Here is a 21,065-nt window from a genome sequence, read left to right as displayed (position 1 = left end):
GCTCTCATCCTGTGGCCTCTTACCCCTTCTGGAAACTGGTCTTCTTCATCCCTTCACCTTTATCTTCTCATTTTAAATGGGATTTTATTTATGTTTAACTTAAATTTAAATTCCTTATTATTGTTCTATAAGTAATGATCAGCAGGATGATTTCAGAGAGGCCTGGAGAGACTTACATGAACTGATGCTCAATGAAATGAGCAGAACCTGGAGATCATTATACACAGCAACAGAAAGATTATATGGTGATCAATTCTGATGTATTTGACTCTTTCCACCAATGCGATGATTGATGCCAGTTCCAATGATCTTGCGATGAAGAGAGCCATCTACACCCAGAGAGAGAACTGTGGGAACTGAGTGTGGTTCACAACATGACATTTTCACTCTTTTGTGGTGGTTTGCTTGCATTTTGTCTTCTTTCTCATTTTTTCCGTTTTTGATTTGATTTTTCTAGTGTAGCAAGACATTTGTGAAAACATGTATAGAAGAATTTCACATGTTTAACATATATTGGATTATTTGCCATCTAGGGAAGGGGGTAGAGGGAAGGGAGGGAAAAAATTTGGGACACAAGGTTTTGCAAGAGTGAATGCTGAAAATTATCTTTGCATGGATTTTGAAAATAAAAAGCCTTAATTAAAAAAATTTTAAATTCCTATACTCTCCTTTGATTAAAATTAGAGTAGCCATTTTATTTCAGCATAGGGAACAGGTGGCATTTATTCTGTATTTATGTTTTTTATTGATCATTTCAGATGATGGCATTAAGACTGAAAATGATGAAGAGCCTGATTCAGAGATGGAAGTGTCTGAAGAAGCTGCATCACCGTGGTCTTTGTTGACAGGATTCCAATTGGACATTCCTCAGGGGCTTGAGTTTGGAGATGCCTCTGCATATGAAAACAGGTTAGAGAGGCAGCAAGGTGACCCAGGGAATTGTACCCTATCCCAGGAGAGAGGTTTTAGCATAATGGGTATAAACCCCAATCATGTCTCTGTAGAGCAGAGAAATCATGAATATAGTGATTATAGGAGAAACTGTGGTTTGAGCTTCCCTTTACATATGGGACTAACGGTGCAGGATTTCCCTGTACCATATGAAGGAACTCCCACATTAGGGAGATCTCAGAGACATAATGAATATAATCATAACTTTAGCCTGAATCCAGATTCTGTAAGACAGAGAATACATAGTAGGGTAAAGCGATATGAATGTAATGAATGTGGGAATGCCTTTAGTAAGACCTCATATCTTATTGTACATCAAAGGTTTCATAGTGGAGAAAAACCCTATAAATGTAATGAATGTGGGAAAGCCTTCAGTCAGACCTCAAACCTTATTGTACATCAGAGAATTCATAGTGGAGAGAAACCTTATGAATGTAATGAATGTGGCAGAGCCTTTACAGCAAGGTCAGGCCTGAAGCAACATCAGAGAATCCATAGTGGAGAGAAACCATACAAATGTAATGAATGTGGGAAAGCCTTCAAAGAGACTGCACACCTCATTCAACACCAGAGAATTCATAGTGGGGAGAAACCCTATAAATGTAATGACTGTGGGAAAGCCTTCAGTCAGATTTCATCCCTTATTGGACATCAGAGAATTCATACTGGAGAGAAACCTTACAAATGCAATGAATGTGAAAAAAACTTTAGGTGTGCTTCACATCTCATTAGACATCAGAGAATTCATAGTGGAGAGGAACCTTATAAGTGTAGTGATTGTGGGAAAGCCTTCAATAAGATTTCAACCTTTATTCTTCATCAGAGAATCCATAGTGGAGAAAAGCCCTATAAATGTAATGAGTGTGGAAAAATCTTTAAGGGCACTACCCAGCTTATTCAACATCAGAGAATTCATAGTGGAGAGAAACCCTATGAATGTAATGAGTGTGGGAAAGCTTTTACTCAGATTTCAAACCTTATTATACATCAGGGAATTCACAGTGGGGAGAAACCATATAAATGTAATGAATGTGGGAAAGCATTCAGACTGCGCTCACATTTTATTACCCATCAGAGAGTTCATACTGGAGAAAAGCCCTATGAGTGCAATGAATGTGGGAAAGCCTTTAGTCAGACCTCAAACCTAATTGTACATCAGAGGATTCATAGGGGAGAGAAACCCTGTAAATGTAATGAATGTGGGAAAGCCTTCAGATGGAGCTCAGAGCTCATTTTACATAAAAGAATTCATTTTGGAGAGAAACCTTATAAATATGATGAACACGGTAAAGCCTTCAAACAGAACTCGGAGCTTATTTCACATGAGAAAATTCACACTAAAGAGTAACACTGGGTCTAGTAAATATTAGGAAAGCTTCAGCCACTCTTACAGCTTTTCAAGCCCCAGAAAATTCATGCTATGGCTAGACTCCATGTAGTATTATAAAAGTATTGGGGGTGAGCTTGTGTGTCCATCTATGACTTGCTTTGTTTTACCCCCAAACCAGTGTTATGTTGCTGATTGGCCTTCAGTCCTGTCACTTCAGATTCATGCCTTGCTACTACCAAGCTGTAGTTGAGGCCCTCAGAGGCTATGGAAAGCAGTTGCTTATTAATTCATCTTCTCTCCTCCAGGCTATACGCTTTTTTTTTTTTTTTTTAATCTCTCCTGCCTAAAGCTTTTGGATTAACCTTGCTAAATCATTACTTCGATCATGTCTTCTGCAACCCATGTTGTCACTGAATTGCGTAGGCCACCTCCTAGTGGACCCTTCTACCCCTACATACCTAACTGGATTTCTGGTTACTTCCAAATGCAAATACTTCACTCAGGCTGATTAGAAAACCCTCAGTTAGATCTACTGAGCTGGTGATATCCAGGGGTGTTTTAGAGAGACAAAGAGTATTTTTACAGATAGATAAAATATATCAAGAGAAATCTGCAATCAAGGACTAAACAAGAAAATGACTTTGAATTTGTTTTAATCTGAGGACAGAAAATGCAACAATTTGCCTTTTCCCTTTAGTAATAACAGCCACCAATGATATAATACTTTGAGCACTTTTATATATATTATCTCTTGAATTTCACAACAGCCCCTTTTGAAGTAGTTTTTAGATGTGTTAACTCAGTTTTACAAAGGAAATGAACTCACGAGCTTGTGATTTGTCCAGGGTCACATAGCAGTGTCAGACAAGAGTCGAGCTGAAGTCTCTTTTTTGTGCTTTCCTGTGGAAAGGAAAGAGAGCTCTTCACTTGAGCACCCTTTTTGGGTTCTAAACTAGAAAGTATTTTGCCCAGCAGAACCAACAGGAGCCAAGGTTTAGAGAAAGGACCTGTGTAGACTTGGGGTGGAGGATGGGGGTTTTCCTCGAGTGTCGCCTCTGAGAACCTTCTATTGTGCCATAAGAAGCTTAGCTGGATTTCAAGTGGAAGAGCCTAAATTCTAATCCTGGTGGTTCTGTGATTTTGAGCAAATCCCTTCAGCTCCAGTTTTATTTGACTTAGATGGCTTCAAAGGCCTCTTCCACTTGTAATTCGAGAAGCCTGTGATTCTAGAGCTTTTCATGTTCTTATTGACTGCTCACTGAAACGTGAATCTGTACCTGTCTGGTTTGCTTAGTAGTTGGACCTACAGTAGTTACTGGCTGTAACTGTGACTAATGCCTTTTGTGATACAATTTGTACTCCTAATTTTCTCACTTATCCAATCCAACTTTGTGTCTTCATACTTACAAATCAGTGTGATGCTGTTCCGTTCCAGACTGAGTAAATCCGGATGTCATAAGCTATCATAAAATGCCTTCAATAATCTGGCCCCTCTCTACCTCTGCCACCTTTCCTTCTGCCACTACACATAGGAGTATGTCTAGAAGAGGGTGAACAGGATGACAGGAGAAGTAGGGAGTGTATTATCTGAGGGCAGGTGTTCAGCCTGAAAGAGAAAAGAATTAGGAGGGACAAGATAGCTATTTTCAAGTATTTGAAGGATTATCTCGTAAAAGAGGGATTTCATTTGTTCTGCTTAGCCATGAAGGACAACTGGGAGGAGCAGGTAGATGTTGCAAAGGCCATTTTAGCTTTAATGTAAAGAAAAAGCTGCTCAGTGTTGGAAGGGCATCATCTACGGGTGATGGATTCTCCTCCTTGGAGGCCTTCTCAGAGGCGATTCTTATTTATTTACGTTTTGGACTAATGACCTCTGAATCTCTGTTTCTGGGATACTCTTTTATGTGAACCCTCTAACAAGCTGGCCTACCCATGATTTCCCAAGCAAAATCTCGCAGTATGGTGTGCTAGAAAGAGCACCGGCCTTGGAGGCAGAAGGCCTAGTTTCAAATCCCATCTACCTGCTAGCTTTGTCACATTATGTAATTCATTTCACTTCTCAGCCTCGGTCTCCTCATCTGTAAAATAGGGATTAGAATAATTTGCCCTGTCGTAATCAGGGATTTTTTTTTTTTTTTTGGGAGCATGTGAAAATGCTTTGTAAACTTGAAAGCACGATACAAATGGAAGCTATTTGAATTCCCGCCTCTGTGCCTTTGCCCATACTGTTTCTCTTACCTGAAATGCCTTTTCCCTTTTATTCAGTTTACTTAGATACTACCCTTCAAGGGCTAGTGCATCCTCTATTAAATCTTTCCCAACCACTCCCACACTTAGTATCCTCCTGAACTCCTGTGGCACTTACTGCAGACAAGTAGTAAGTCACCTGTTACTAAAGGTCTTCAAGTAAAGGCTAGGTGACTGCTCATCAGGGACATTGTAGGGGCAGTTCCTGTTCACGTATGGCTTAGATGAGGTTCTTACAGTTGTGAGAGTCTGTGTTTCTACTATTGTTTGTATTATTTATTCACCTAACATGCTACCTTGTATTTATGGATTTTTTTAATGTATGTGCCCTGGCCCTGCCGCTCACTAGCCGTGTAACCTTGGGTAAATATTCTCTGATCCTCAATTGTGTGTAAAATGGAGATAATGCCACCTGCCCTGCCTGTCCCTGGACTGATGTGAGGATCTCTGTGAAAACATCTCGTGACCTTTGAAGTGCTACCCAAATGTAAGGTGGTATTTGTATTGTCTTTCTAACTTGACTGTACGCCTCACAAAGGCAAAACATCTGCTCTTATCCCTTTCTCTATATCCCCAGGGTTTTGCACTGTGCCCCCCACACAGATGCACAATAAATGTTTCAATGCCAGTGCTGATGGCCAGTTTTGTCATTAGATCACACCATCAAGATGTCATCTTCCAAGGGGTTAATTGTGACCCCTGTGCATCTAGGCCGAGACACGTAGTTCTCATTGTCCAGATGGAATTCGTGCTCTGTTTCTGTGTGCTATAGATTGTAAGTTGCTAATAAGTTCAGTGGGCAAGAGAAGAAGAAACAAACCTAGAAGGCTACATCTAATTTGGCAAAAGCATTACAAGTCTGGAAAATGGTGTGAATGTGATAATGGATGGGGATTCCATTCTATTCTAGGCCTGGCACATCAATTCCACCTCCTCCATCAAGTTTCCACTGAAGGACACTTTAGTCTTGAGGAAAGAGATCTTAAGTAACAAATTAGGACTGAAGAGAATTTCCCAGAATCTTGGGATTCTGATATCTACTTAAATCATGTTTAAGTATCTGTGATGGGCAAGGCATTGTGAATACAAGAAGGAAATAGTCTCTACCTTAGAGGAGCTTATTGAGGGGATGCATTTGTATGTACAAGTAATTGAAGTATGTGCAAGGGGAATTTGGTCGTCAAGGTGGGGAAAGCACTAAAAAAGAGGAGTATCAGAAGAGGCTTCATTTAGAAGAAGCTTTATGAGGTGAGTTTTTTTTTTTTCCCCCCAGTACTTTATTTTTTCAAATGTGTGTAAAGAGTTTTCAGCATTCATTTTTGTAAGATGTATTCCAAATTTTTCTCCCTCCCTTACCTCTGCCTTCCCCAAGACGGCAAGCAATCTTATATAGGTTAAACGTATTTCCATATTTCTCATGTTGTGCAAGAAAAATACTTTTTTAAAGCTTTTTATTTTCACAACAAGTGCACAGATGATTTTTCAACATTGACTCTTGCTTAGTCTTGTGTTTCAGATTTTCCCCTTCTGCCCCCCACCTCCTCCCCTAAATGGTAAGCAATCCAATATATGCTATACATGTTAAAATATATGTTAAATCCAATGTGTGTAAAAATTTATATAATTCTCTGTGCACCTCACTCTGAGGTGAGTCTTGATAAGAGCTAAATAGTCTAAGAATCCAGGGCACAACCATTAGCATGGGTGTCCTTCAAAGCTCTGTCCTGGAGCCTCTCCTCTCTGTATACTTTTTCACTTGCTGAACTCATCAGCTCGTGTAGATTTAAGATTCTCTATGCAGATTATCCTTAGACCTTATTGAACTCTAACCTTTTTGCTAACTTCTGGTCTGTCTCCCTTGCCTGGAATTTTCTCTCTTTTATGTCTTCTGACTTCAAGTCCCAGCTAAAATCCCACCTATGAAAAGTCTTTCCCAATACTCCTTAATGCTGGTGCCTTCCTTCCGTCATTTATTTCAAGTATATCTTGTTTGGCCATAGTTATTTTCATGTATCTCCTCAATTAGACTTTGAACTCTTTACAAGCAGGGATTCATGTGGGATTTTTTTCCCCCTCCACTGGAAACACTCATAAAATGTTGATTGACTTAAGTAGAGATAAAGGTGAGAATGCAGGCACAAGAAGCAAGAGGTGGAACATCACATAAGGAACGGTTCATAAAGAGCAGTCATGTGAAATGAGACTGGAAAGATGGATTGTAACTAGAGTATAAGGGATTTAAATTCTAAGCAAAGAAATTAATTCTTTGGGGGTGGTGAAGAGCTAGTGAATTTTGAGCAGGTCAGTGAGATGGTCAAGCTTGTACTTTAATTGGATCAGTTTGACAACCATGTTAGGGACAGATTAGAGAACAGATGAGAAGCCTTTTATGGTATTTCAGTGGTCTGATGGAAAAATGTAATAAAGACCTTAACTAGAGTAGAGGTCATGTTACTCGAGAGAAGCAGTTGGATGAGAATTGTGGAGGTAGATTTGTTAACTGATTGGCTATTACAGGATGGAAGAACTTGGATGAAAAACTTCAGCAGTATGAAACTATACACCTACAACAGTTTCTCACAAGGGAAACGGCAATATCCTGTCAGTGGTAGACATCATCATATTAAGTTACCAAAGGGTCAGAACTGACAGGTCACCATGAAACCAGAACAGGCAGGCAACACCTGGCTGCTGACTCTGACTAGGATGAAATGCCAAGCCATTATTTAACCACCAGGGAGTATGTGGTTGCTTCATCACCAAAGATCCTGAAATCAGAATTCAATTCTCATTCAAGAAGTACGGCATCTGTCAAGAACACTGGCCGATATGTGTTCTGTATTGCATTTTGTGTCAAGGCCCTCCATGAGCTGTTGGTAACTTTTTTTCTCATGATCCTTACTATCTTTGGGTAATCCCTTTGTTTTCCTATACTTTCTCCATGACATCTGAGAAAAGGGGGGAAAAAACCCCAGAACTTTGTTATCCTAACAATAGTACTCATAGTTTCCACTTTCTCATGCCCTTAGTTTCTCAACTCCTTGCAGTCTGGCTTCTTATGTTATCACTTAACTAAATCTAAACCCAATGGCCTTTTCTCAGTCTTTGGTGGGCTTTTTTTCTCTTCACTTTTTAAAAAAATTATTATTATAGCTTTTTATTTACAAGATACATGCATGGGTAATTTTTCAGCATTGACAGTTGCAAAACCTTTTGTTCCAATTTTCCCCCTCCCTACTTCCTCCCCCAGGTGGCAGGTTGACCAATATATGTTAAAGTATATGTTAAATACAACATATGTATACATATTAATAGTTATTTTGCTGCACAAGAAGAATCGGACTTTGAAATAATGTACAATTAACCTGTGAAGGAAATCAAAAATGCAGGTGGGCAAAAATAGAGGGATTGGGAATTCTATGTAGTGGTTCATACTCATCTCCTTGAGTTCTTTTGCTGGGTGTAGCTGGTTCAATTCGTTACTGCTCTATTGGAACTGATTTGGTTCATCTCATTGTTGAAGAGGGCCACGTCCATCAGAATTGATCATCATATGGTATTGTTGTTGAAGTATATAATGATCTTCTGGTCCTGCTCATTTCCCTCGGCATCAGTTCGTGTAAGTCTCGCCAATCCTCTCTGTATTCATCCTGCTGGTCGTTTCTTACAGAACAATATTATTTCATAATATTCATATACCACAATTTATTCAGCCATTCTCCAATTGATGGGCATCTACTCAGTTTCCAGTTTCTGGTCGCTACAAAGAGGGGTGCCACAAACATTTTTGCCCATGTGGGTCCCTTTCCCTTCTTTAAGATCTCTTTGGGATATAAGCCCAGTAGAAACACTGCTGGATCAAAGGATATGCAGTTTGATAACTTTTTGAGCATACTTCCAAATCGCTCTCCAGAATGGCTGGATGTATTCACAATTCCACCAACAATGTATTGGTGTCCCAGTTTTCCCACATCCCCTCCAACATTCCGCATTATCTTTCCCTGTCATTCTAGCCAGTCTGACAGGTGTATAGTGGTATCTCAGAGTTGTCTTAATTTGCATTTGTCTGATCAATAATGATTTGGAACATCTTTTCATATGGCTAGAAATAGTTTCAATTTCATCTGAAAATTAATCTGTTCATATCCTTTGACCATTTATCGATTGGAGAATGGCTTGATTTCTTATAAATTAGTCAATTCTCTATATATTTTGGAAATGAGGCCTTTATCAGAACCTTTGTCAGTCTTTGGTCTTTTTGAACTCAAGTGCTTTTGATACTGTTGATCATTCCCAATTCCTGGATCCTCTTTTCCATGGGTTTCCATGACATGTTCCTTCCTCTTCCTGATCTCTGACTGTTCCTTCTCACTCTCTTTGGATGGGGTGATCATCTTCATTCAGTCCCTTATGTGAGGATGTCCCCCAGGGCTTTCTCCTGAATCTTCATCTCTATACTTTCTTGGTGACTTCATTGGATCATAGTTCTCAAGCTGGAAGGAACCTCAGAGTCCACCTGGTTTAAGGTCCATGATGCTGTGGTTTAAGAAAAAATATTCTGATAACTCTATTTCAAGATAATTGGTTTCCTTTATAATCCACTATATTTTATTTGATGCATTTAAAAACATGATTCTAGGAAGAGATCCATAGACTTCCCTAGACTATCCAAAAGGGGTCCAGGACACAGAAGAGGTTCAGAAGCCCTGCTCAAGTCCAATCCCCACTTCTCATTTTTGAGGTGAAAAAACTGAGGTCCAGGGAAGTAAGCTGATTGGTCAAGGACATTCAGATAGTAAATATCAAAAGCAGGATTCGAACCTGAATCTTTGATCAGTATACTTTACTACTCATTGGCTCTTACAGGTCCAATTGTCATGTCAATGTAGATGAATCCCAAATCTAAATCAGCACATTCTCATCACCAAATGCTTACTGGATATTTCCACTTGAATACTCATAGCCACAAGGAATACTCTGAACCTATACAAAATGGAGCTTATTAACTAAGCTGCCTCCCTACCACTTCCCACCCCCTTAAAAATACCTAAGTTGGAGAAGCATCAGGAATAGTACAGAACTGGAATTAGTGTCTTAAGGACTTGACCTCAATATCTGCTTAGACAAGACACTTAACCTAGGATTTCGGACCTCAGTTCCTCACCTACAAAATTAAGAAGATTGGTTTCTTCTGTCTTCAAATCTATGAATCTACTTTCCATTAAGAGTACCATTAGCCTCTCAGTCACACAGACTTCTAATTTTGGAGTCATCCCTGACTATTTTTTCAGATAGTTATACTCTAGCCCCATCTCCAACTGAAAAAGCAAAAAGAACCAAAACTCCTTTTACAAATATGTAGTCAAGGAAAACATTCCTGCATTGGTCATGTCCAGAATCTTTTAAAGCCTTAATCATCATTCTGAGTTCATTATTAATCAGGGGCTGGGTAACAAGTTGATCATGTTAATCATGAATTGATTGATTATCAATTGATGTTGATCAAGTTGCTAATTCATGTTGATCAAGTTGCTAATTCATGTTAATCAAGTTGATCAGAATCGTTTTTCTTTATAACATTTTTGTAACTATAAATTATTCTGGTTCTGCTTGCTTCCTTCTGCATCAGTTGATAAAATTCTTCCCTGGTTTCTCTGAAACCATTCTCTTGTTTCTTACAGCACACGAAAATATTCCATCACATTCACACCACAATTTGTCAGCCTTGCTCTGCTGTACAGTCCCTCTGTTTCCAATTGTCACCACAAAAAGAGCTTTCAGCTTGGCATTTAAAGCCATTTGCAGTTTGGCTCTGAATTACTTGTATACTCTCCCACTTTTCTTAGACTATCCCCCATGCCTGGTATGTACTCCATCCTCACCTCCACTTCTTAGAATTCCACACACCCTCCAAAATTTATATGTGAAGCCTTACCTGAATTCTTAAAAGAGTAAATGCCCTTCTCATTCAAATTATCTTTCATTTACTTAGGGTAAATGCATACCACATCTCTACTCTCACCCCCTCTTAGGAGAACATAAACTTTTTGAAGTACATTTTTCTGGTTCCCCAGCAGAGAACAGATATGTAATAAACACTTACTGAATTGGCTATGGATGTCTAGGCTCCTAAGACTCAAGTACTTGCATATCTGTTAAACCAATTGCTACCTCTGTCACTTGGAAGTCCATTTTTAAAATCACCTTCACAGGTGCAATACAAGAGAGACGTTTATCTGGAAGTTTTAGTGGACAACAATCTCATGAGTTCTGGAGAAGTGTAAGGATTTTTTAAATAAAGAGTTCTGTTTTTGACATGTTGAGTTAATAATGCTTATGGGATATCCAAGGGGCAGTGAATAGGGTGCTGGGCTGGAGTCTAGAAGAATCATCTTCCTGAGTTCAAATCTGGATTGGTTTGCCATGTACTGAATTGGTTTATTAATTCTTTCTACAATTCATTTTACAGATGAGAAATTAAGGCAAATAGGGTAAAGTGACTTGCCTAGGGTCACATAGCTATTAAGTGTTTGAGGCCAGATTTGAACTTAGGACGAGGAGTCTTCCTGATTCCAGGCCTAGTACTTTACCCATTGTGGCATCTAACTGGCCTACCTAAAGGATAGTATTCACTGCTCATTGGTTATTCTGTCAGGCTATTGACTCTTGTTGACTTTGCATTCCACTAAAATCCCTAGATTGTTTTTAAAGAAACTCTTATCTAACCACATTTCCCATCTTTTCTTGTGAAATTTTAGTTTTTTTTTTAATTCAAGTATCAAACTTTTCATCTGTTCTTATTAAATTTCATCTTATTCAATGTGGCCTATTGTTCTACTCTGCCAAGATCTTTCTTGATCCTTCCATCTAACATTTTAGCTCCCCCTCCAAGATCCATGCTTTTTGTATATTTGATAAGCATGCCATCTATGTCCCCTTCCAAGTCAGTGATGAAATACAGGGACAATCACAGAGTCAAAGACCCTATGACCCTCAAATAGAGACCTCCTTCCAAGTTAACAGAAAAGCATTCATTAATGATAGTTCTTTGGATCTGGCCATTCAAATTTGAACCAAATCAAATTTGATACCATATAACTCTACCTCTTTCTATTTTATTTTATATAAAAGCATGTGGACGAACTTCTGATTACATCTCGCAAAAAACCTTCCCCAAGTGGGGGCCAAATCACCGCAGAGAGAATATTTCTCAGGCATTCCATCTAAGTCAAAGCTGCTTCTCTGATTGTTAAAGATAACAAATGTTCAATAAATATGTTAATATTCAATAAATACTCGGAGTATATGTGCAAATTGAAAAAAAAAAGAATATGGAAGAGAATAAGACAGAGGAATATTTTTAAAAAATCTTATGACCTTGCAAATCTTTTAAAAATGAGAATTGCAGACATAAAGTAAAGCAATTTCAGTTGTCTCCACAATCTAAGACAGTGGTGTCAAACAGAAACGGGGCCACTGAAACTATATGTAAGGATCCCTACAGGTATATATTAACTTGGAAAACTATATAGTAGCGTTTCGGTGTTCTACTTACTGTATTTTTATTTATGTTGTTAAATATTTCCCAATTACATTTTAATATGGTTTGGGCAGCATTCGGAAATGTTGCTACATGGGCCAGTGTGCTTCATATTTGATATCTCTGGTCTAAGATAGCTAGAATTCTAATGAGATAAAAACTGAGCTAACAACAATTGCAGAGAGAACTTGGAGATTTCTTTCTACAGTGCGTAAGGAGATAAGGCTGAACATAGACCTTAAATGGAAGAAGTGATGGTGTTGGAACAAGCCTGAAAAAAAAAAACCCATGGACAAAACTTATGAGGAATTAATGGATTTTATGGGGTTAAACTGAAAAAAAAAAAGGAAGGTACATAAAAGGAGAGGGGTAGAAGAACACCGAAGAGAGTATGTGATGTACTCCCGTTAAGTCAGTGGTAAGCAGTGGAGGGAAAATAACTCATGTAGTCTCTCGGGAAGAAAAGTGGTCTAGGAGTTTGAGTGTAACAAAGGAAGGAATTGAAATGGGAGAAAAGAAAGAGGATAAAATCTCCATTCAGTGGTGAGAGAAGGTCCTCCTGAAATGCACACATGCAGATAGAGGTAAGTATCATGGGAGATGAGAAATTTACAGTGGTTATAATCTACTGGACTTTTATGCTTAGGTCACTCATCTTCCCTTAGGAAAAGAGAAACCAGAGCTCCTCGGGGCAACTGACATCTGAAAGAGAGTGGGGCATGGACTCAGGAGATTCCATTAAATGGAGGGAAACATGATCAGGGGGAAGACAAAAGGTAGTAATGAATGCACAATTGGGGGAAGAAAAATTCTGTCATGATGCAGCATTTCTAGCCTCTCTATTGCCTGCATAAATTAATATTTGTGAGCCTGAGGAACAACAAGGAAAAAAAAAGTCCAGGGATCAAGATGTACAAAGCAATACATTTAGAAAAGGAAACTCAAAACAAGTACCTTAGAAGATTTGGTTCCCAGAGGAATACAGAATAAAGGAATAAGTATGAAGACCACAATTTAAAGAATAAAAGTCTACAATAGGTATAAAGGAAAGAAAATTGTTAAAAAGAATAAAGGAAAATCTTTTTTTTAGCAGAAGGCACCAAAAAATGAAAAAAAAAAAAACCTAATAAAACAAGTTGAAGAGTTGGATGGGGGCAGAGCAGATTTTGTTTGATTGTCTAACAGAAAAAAGGGAAGGATTAGCTAACTAGGTAAAAAGTAGATGAATAAATAAATTAAGCCAAGCATCAAAACTAGGGGAAAAGGTGACAAACAGGAAGGGAAGAAGGTTTAAGAATGAGAAGGAAGAGAGCCTATTGGAATAGGATTGGTCTTGTGGTATATTAAACAAAAATAACTGAAAAGGTAAAATGCCATCTTTACAGAGGAACCAAAAATCCTTATTGGGGGTAAAAAACAATATTAGAGACAGATGGAGGAAAATAATGACTTTAAATGTAAATTCTCTAAATAATCCAACAAAATTTAAAAAGTGACAGATTAGAAAACAAAACCAAACCCCACAGTCTGTGTGGGGTTTGCAAGAAACACATCTAAAAGCAAAGCTGTATTATTACATAGACTAAAGATGAAGAACTGGGGCAAAATTTGCTAAGGGTCAGGTAAAACCAAAAAACAAGTCACAATCATGCTATCAGAAAACAAAAACTCACAACATGAAAAGAGATATACAAAGAAACTATTATGCTGAAGGGAACCATAGACTACAAACCAATATCAAAATAAGACTTATATGCTCCAAAAACCTTAGCAGCTAAATTCATGAAGGAAAAATTAAACTAATCACCCAAAAGAATAGATACTAATACAATAGTGGGACACTTTAATATGCCAATGTCCATTTTAGACAAATCAAACAGGAAGATAAAAAAAAATTAGAATTGAACAAATTTATGGAGAAACTAAAGCTAAAACAATGCAATCTTCTAAATGGGACTGTTGAGATATATATACGTAATTCTCTGCACTTATGGAATTTTTATAAAAATTGATCATGTGTCATAACAGAGAACAGTAAAAAAACAAAATAGAAGTGAAGAGGATTCATGAATTCAATATGCATTTTTTAAAATTAGAAACCAGTAAATAAACCTAAAATCAGCACAAAAGAGGAGATATTAAAAATTAGGGGAGAAATAGATAAACTGGAAACCAAAAAGTCTATGGAAACAAATTAGAAACCAAAAAGATTATGGAAACAATAAAATTAAAAGCTGGTTCTTTGAAAAGAGTAATAAAATTAATTGATAGAGAGGTACAAAATCAAATCAACAAAGTATCAAACAATCAAGATGGAATCACAATAAATCCAGAAGATATTATTTATTTATTTATTTATCTTTGGTATAACAGAGCCCATGCCTGGGTAATTTTTTTTTTTTACAACATTATCCTTTGCACTCACTTCTGTTCCAACTTTTCCCCTCCCTCCCTTCACCCCCTCCCCCAAATGGCAAGCAGTCCTATACATGTTAAATATGTCACAGTATATCCTAGATACAATGTATGTGTGCAGAACCGAACAGTTCTCTTGTTGCACAGGAAGAATTGGATTCAGAAGATAAAAATAACCTGGGGAGAAAAACAAAAATGCAAACAATTTACATTCATTTCCCAGTGTTCTTTCTTTGGGTGTAGCTGCTTCTGTCCATCATTGATCAATTGGAACTGAATTGGATCTTCTCTTTGTTGAAGAAATCCACTTCCATCAGAATACATCTTCATACAGTATTGTTGTTGAAGTGTATAATGATCTCCTGGTTCTGCTCATTTCACTCAGCATCAGTTCATCTTAAGTCTCTCCAGGCCTCTCTGTATTCATCCTGCTGGTCTGTTCTTACAGAACAATGATATTCCATAACATTCATATATCACAATTTACCTAACCATTCCCCAATTGATGTGCAGTCATTCATTTTCCAGTTTCCAGCCACTACAAACAGGGCTGCCACAAACATTTTGGCACATACAGGTCCCTTTCCCCAGAAGATATTTTTTAAATTACCCAAACCTACAATACACAATTTTATGCTAACGAGACTGAGAACACAAAAGAAATGAGAACACCTTCAAAAATATAAAATAGTCTATCTCAGGAGAATTACAACTACCTTGGTAGCTGTAAAGGAGCTTCCAAGGGAGAGAAAAGGTGGAAGAAACTTCCTGATCCTGATGAATTCACAGGAGAATTCCATCAAACTTTAAAAGGAAAAAATTACCAATTATACACAAATTATTCTTATTGGTAAATAACATGACTTAAGCCAGGGTCACCCAGCTAGTTGAGTCTTTTGTGAGACAAATATAGAAAAGGAAGATCTTTTGGATCTCAAACTCTAAAGCAGCAGTCATCAGAATCATTTAGTATTGTTTTAAAAATAGAGGAGTAAAACAATGGAGCAGACTAGAAAAGGGAGAATCATAAACACTGGAATTTAATGATCTTGTATTCAATAAACCAGAAAATAAATTACTTGATCAAGCACTCCTTTTTTGTTTAAAAAAAAAAAAACTGATGGAAAAACAAGAAAGTAGTCTGGCAGGAATTAAGCTTGGACTAAGGCCTTACACAAAATTCCACAATAAATCTAAATCAACATAAAAGGTCCCTCCCCCAATTTGGTTATATTTTTATTTCATTAAATACTTTCCACTTGCATTTGTTTTTTTAAATTTTTTAAAATTCATTTTTTCAAATTTTGGAATTTGGTATTCCCATCTGTCATCCCCCACCCACCCACTGAGAAGTCAAAGAAAATGTCAATTATATATGTGAAATAATGTAAAACTTATTTCTCTATTAGTCACATTGCCAAGAAATAATGACAACAAATACACACCAAAATGCAAGAAAAACAAAATGAAAAAATTATGCTTCAATCTGCAATCTGAAGTTCATTACTTCTCTCTCTGAAGTTGGGTAACATTCCATCAATGATCCTTTGGAATCCTGGATCATTGTTTTGCCGAAAATAGCTAAGTCATTCACAGTTGATAATACAATATTGCTATCACTGTGTACTGTGTTCTGGTTCTGCTCACGTCATTTTGTATCAGTGCATGTAAGTCTTCCCAGTTTTTTCCAAAACTGCCCCCTTCATCATTTCTTATGGCACAATCATACTCCATCACATTCATAAAGCACAGCTTGTTCAGCTATTTCTCAGTTGATGAGAATCCCCTCAATTTCCAATTCTTTGTCATAATAAAAAGAAATATGTTTATACGTATAGGTCCTTTTTCTGGTCTTTTTCTTGTATATCTTTGGGATACATTCCTACTAGAGGTTAATGAGAATGCACAGTTTTATGGTTCTTTGAGCATAGTTCCAAATTGCTTTCCAGGATGGTTGGACTAGTTCACAACTCCATCAACAATGCATTGGCAAAGTAGATTCATGAGTTTAATATTAAATATCACACCATAAAAATGTCAGAAGAAGCTCGTGTAGCTTTTACAACTGTGGGTGGGTAAGATTTATATTCTTCAGGGGATAAGCAGAGTTAAGTGACTCCCCTATGGTCACATGGCTAATAAGTATTTGAAGTTGGATTTTTTCTCTCACTTTTAAAATTTTATTTATTAGTTTTTGATATTTACTTTTATTAGACTTTGATTTTCATTTTTTCTCCTTCCTTCCTCTCACCCTTCCCCAAAGCATCAAGCAATCTGATATAGGTTATACATGGACAATCATTTTTTTCTAGATTGTTATTTAATAGTGTTTAGTAGTACATTTTTTGTCATTTTAATTGCAATTTATTTCTGTAAGTAGCAAATTTTATAATTTTTTATTATAGCTTTTTATTTACAAGATATATGTATGGGTTATTTTTCAGCATTGACAACCGTAAAACCCTTTGTTCCAATTTTTCCCCTCCTTCTCCCCACCCTCTCCCCCAGATGGCAGGTAGACCAATACATGTTAAATGCAGAGGTCCTCAAACTACGGCCTGCCGGCCAGATGCGGCAGCTGAGGACATTTATCCCCCTCACCCAGGGCTATGAAGTTTCTTTATTTAAAGACCCACAAAACAAAGGTTTTGTTTTTACTATAGTCCGGCCCTCCAACAGTCTGAGGGATAGTGAACTGGCCCCCTATTTAAAAAGTTTGAGGACCCCAGTATTAACGTATATGTTAAATACAATATATGTATACATGTCCAAACAGTTAGTTTGCTGCACAAAAAGAATCGGACTTTGAAATAGTATGTACAATCATATTAAACATATTTCCACCTTAGTCATGTTGTAAAAGAAGAATCAGAACAAAAGGGAAAAAACATAACAAAGAAAAAACAAACAAAAAAAAATGAAAATAGAATGCTTCAATCTGCATCCATACTCTGTAGTTCTTTCTCTGGATTTATCATCATGAGTCTTTTAGAAATGTCTTAGATCAAGGCAAGATGACAGAGTGAAGGAAGGGACTAGCCTGAGCTCTCCTCCAAACCTCTCCAAAATACCTTTAAATAATAACTAAACAAATTTTGGAGCATCAGAATCCACAAAAAAGGAGTAGAATAATTTTCTAGCCAAAGGCATCTTGAAAGATTGGCAAGAGGAGTCTTACATTGAGATGGTCTGGAGTTCAGTCGTTGTCACAGGAAACCAGGAAACAGTAGGGTTTCTGAATCACAGCAGTGGCTGAAATCTCCAGACTTCTCAGCCCACAAATGCCAAGGACAACTTGAAAGATCTGCTGGAAAGGTTTGGGGTCAATGGTGGTGGCAGCAGCACTGCAGCAGCAACAGTGAAGACTTCTGGAGATCTCAGCACTCAGGTAAGTGAGCTGAACAGCTGGTTAAAGAGAGGTTTTTGGGGCCCCTTTGCTAGCATTGTGGCAGGACTTGTTTCTTTGCCTATAGTCGGATCTGAGTAGCATGTTGGCTCACTGTAGAGGTCCCTAGAAGGATCTCTAAAAACAGCTGCACAAAACCTCTGAAGATTAGGACATTATACCCTCCACCATGAAACAGAGCCCTACTTTAACAAAGAGTTAAAAGCTAAGTGATAGGCTGGGAAAATGAGCAAATAACAGAAAAAGATTCTGACCATAGAAAGCTATTATGGTGACAAGGGAGATCAAAATACACACTCAAAAAATGACAAAGTCAAAACTCTTACACCCAAAGGCTCCAAGAAAAATGAGAATGAGAATTAGTCTGAAGCCATGGAGGAGCTCAAAAGGGATTTTGAAAATCAAGTAAGAGAGGTAGAAGAAAAATTTTGAGGAGAAATGAAAGGGATACAAAAGGAAATACAAAAAGCTAATGAGAAGAATGCCTTAAAAAGAAAAATTGGCCAAATAGGAAAGGAGGTAGAGGAAAATGATTCTTTAAAAGTTAGAATTGAGAAAATGGAAGTTAATGACTTTATGAAAAATCAAGATACAATAAAGCAAAACCAAAAGAATGAAAAATAGATAATTATGTGAAATATCTCATTGGAAAACCAATTGAGCTGGAAAATAGATCCAGGAGAGAGAATTTAAAAAATTATTGGTCTACCTGAAAGCCAGGATAAAAAAAAAGAGCCTAGACATCATTTTTCAAAAATTATCAAGGAAAACTTCTGATATTCTAGAATCAGAAGATCAAATTGAAATTGAAATAATCCATTTATCACCTAAAAGAGAACCCACAATGAAAACCCCCTGAAATATAGCCAAATTCCAGAACTCCCAGGTCAGGGAGAAAATATTGCAAGCATCCAGAAAAAAAAAAATTCAAGTATAGTGGAGCCACAGTTAGGATAACACAAGAGTAGCAGCTTCAACACCAAAAAATCAGAGGTCTTGGAATATGATATTCTTTTTTTTTTATTTAATAGCTTTTTATTTACAGGTTATATGCATGGGTAACTTTACAGCATTAACAATTGCCAAACCTCTTGTTCCAATTTTTCACCTCTTACTCCCCACCCCCTCCTCCAGATGGCAGGATGACCAGTGGATGTTAAATATATTAAAATATAAATTAGATACACAATAAGTATACATGACCAAACCGTTATTTTGCTGTACAAAAAGAATCAGACTCTGAAATATTGTACAATTAGCTTGTGAAGGAAATCAAAAATGCAGGTGGGCATAAATATAGGGATTGGGAATTCAATGTAATGGTTTTTAGTCATCTCCCAGAGTTCTTTCTCTGGGTGTAGCTGGTTCAGTTCATTCCTGCTCCATTGGAAATGATTTGGTTGTCTCATTGCTGAGGATGGCCAGGTCCATCAGAACTGCTCATCATATAGTATTGTTGTTGAAGTATATAATGATCTCCTGGTCCTGCTCATTTTACTCAGCATCAGTTTGTGTAAGTCTCTCCAGGCCTTTCTGAAATCATCCTGTTGGTCATTTCTTACAGAACAATAATGGAATATGATATTCTAAAGAGCAGTGGAGCTAGAATTATAACCAAGAATCACTTATCCAGGAAAAAAAATGAGTGTAATCCTTCAGGGGAAAAGGCTGATATTCAATGAAATAGAGTATTTTCAAGAATTTGTGGTGAAAAGACCAGAGCTGAATAAGAAAATTTGATTTTCAAATACAAGGACTCAGGAGAAGCATAAGGAAGTAATCAAGAAAGGGCAATCATAAGGGACTTAACAAGGTTTATATGTTTACATTCCTACATGGAAAGATGATACTTGTAACTCATAAGAACTTTTTCATTATTATTATAGTTAGAAGCAGTATATATAGACCGAGGGCACATTTAATGTCTAAAAAATTAAATTAAATTAAGGGATGAGAGGGGAATACACTGGAAGAAAAGGAAAGGGAGATGTGAAATAGTGTATATTATTTGCCATAAAAAAGACAAGAAATAGCTTAAAGGGGAAGAAAGGAAGGGAAGAGGAAGTAACAATACCACTACTGGCATAAATCCCAAAAGAGATTTTTTTTAAAAGGGAAAATATTTATGTACAAAATGTACATAATATTTATGTACAAAAATATTTATAGCAGCTCTTTTCTCAGAACAAATAATTTGTTTGAGGGGATACCCATCAATTGGGGAATGGCTGAATAAATTGTGGTACATGATTATGATGAAATATTCTTCTTCTATAGGGAATAAAGACGAGGATACAGAAGTTTTCCATGAACTCAAGCAACTGTCTACATAGGAATAGCAAAGTTTTGGGATGATCAGCTGGGATCCAAGACTATCCTGGAAAGCTCATGATGAAAAATATATCCACCGTGTCCAAATAAAATTTGAAGCATTCTTTTGTTGTAGCCTGGTTTTTTTCTTGAGGGTTTTTCAGGGGGAGGGATTTCTATAGGGTTTTTTGCAATGTAACTTTTATGGAAATGTTTTGCATAATTTCACATGTGCCTTCCCAAAGTGGGGGTGTGGGGAGGAAGGAAGAGAATCTGGAGCTCAAAGTTTTAAAAACAAGTGTAAAAACTGTTTTACATGTAACTGTGAAAAATAGAATTGTCTTAGATCGTTATATTGCTGAGAAGAGCAAAATCTGTTAAAGTTGATCATCGCACAGTGTTTCTGTTACTGTGTACAATATGCTCCTAGTTCTGTTCACTTAATTCAGCCTTAGTTCATGTAAGTCTTTCCAGGTTTTTTCTGAAATCTGCCTGTTCATCATTTCTTATAGTATAATAGTATTCCTTTATATTAATTTACCACAGCCTGTTCAGCCATTCCCCAATTGATTCCCCAATTGAGGCATTCCCTCAATTTCCAATTCTTTGTCACTACAAAAAGAACTATTATAAACATTTTTGTACCTGGAGGTCCTTTTCCCTTTTTTTGTGATCTCTTTGGATACAGACCTAGTAGAGGTATTACTGGGTCAAAGGTTATGTGACGTTTGATAGCCCTTTGAGCATAGTTCCAAATTTTTCAGAATGATTGGATCACTTCACAACTCCCCCAACAGTGCATTAGTGTTCCAATTTTCCCATATTCTCTAAGAGATGTATTCTTAATCTTACAAGGGATAGAGGCA

General features: G+C 37.1%; 1 protein-coding gene across 4 annotated transcripts in view; it reads left to right on the top strand.

Moving 5' to 3' along the window:
• Positions 1–20,308, top strand: part of LOC100929268 (zinc finger protein 879) — a 33,845-nt gene extending 13,537 nt beyond the window's left edge. Inside the window, exons 5-6 of one of the 4 annotated variants that reach the window (XM_031944943.1) lie at positions 759–909; positions 20,167–20,308. In XM_031944943.1, coding sequence (XP_031800803.1) covers positions 759–909; positions 20,167–20,173 — 158 coding nt within the window. In that variant the 3' untranslated portion in view covers positions 20,174–20,308. Of the gene's footprint in view, positions 1–758; positions 4,500–4,877; positions 5,804–11,659; positions 11,831–20,166 lie in introns of those variants that run through there. The other 3 variants (XM_023506852.2, XM_012553161.3, XM_023506848.2) reach the window with 3 other exon arrangements.
• The last annotated feature ends 757 nt before the right edge of the window (positions 20,309–21,065 follow it).

The sequence above is a fragment of the Sarcophilus harrisii genome, chromosome X, assembly GCF_902635505.1.
Source record: "Sarcophilus harrisii chromosome X, mSarHar1.11, whole genome shotgun sequence".
NCBI classification, from domain to species: domain Eukaryota; kingdom Metazoa; phylum Chordata; class Mammalia; order Dasyuromorphia; family Dasyuridae; genus Sarcophilus; species Sarcophilus harrisii.
The sequence above is the reverse complement of the archived record's forward strand: the minus strand, read 5'-3'. Positions and strand labels throughout refer to the sequence as shown.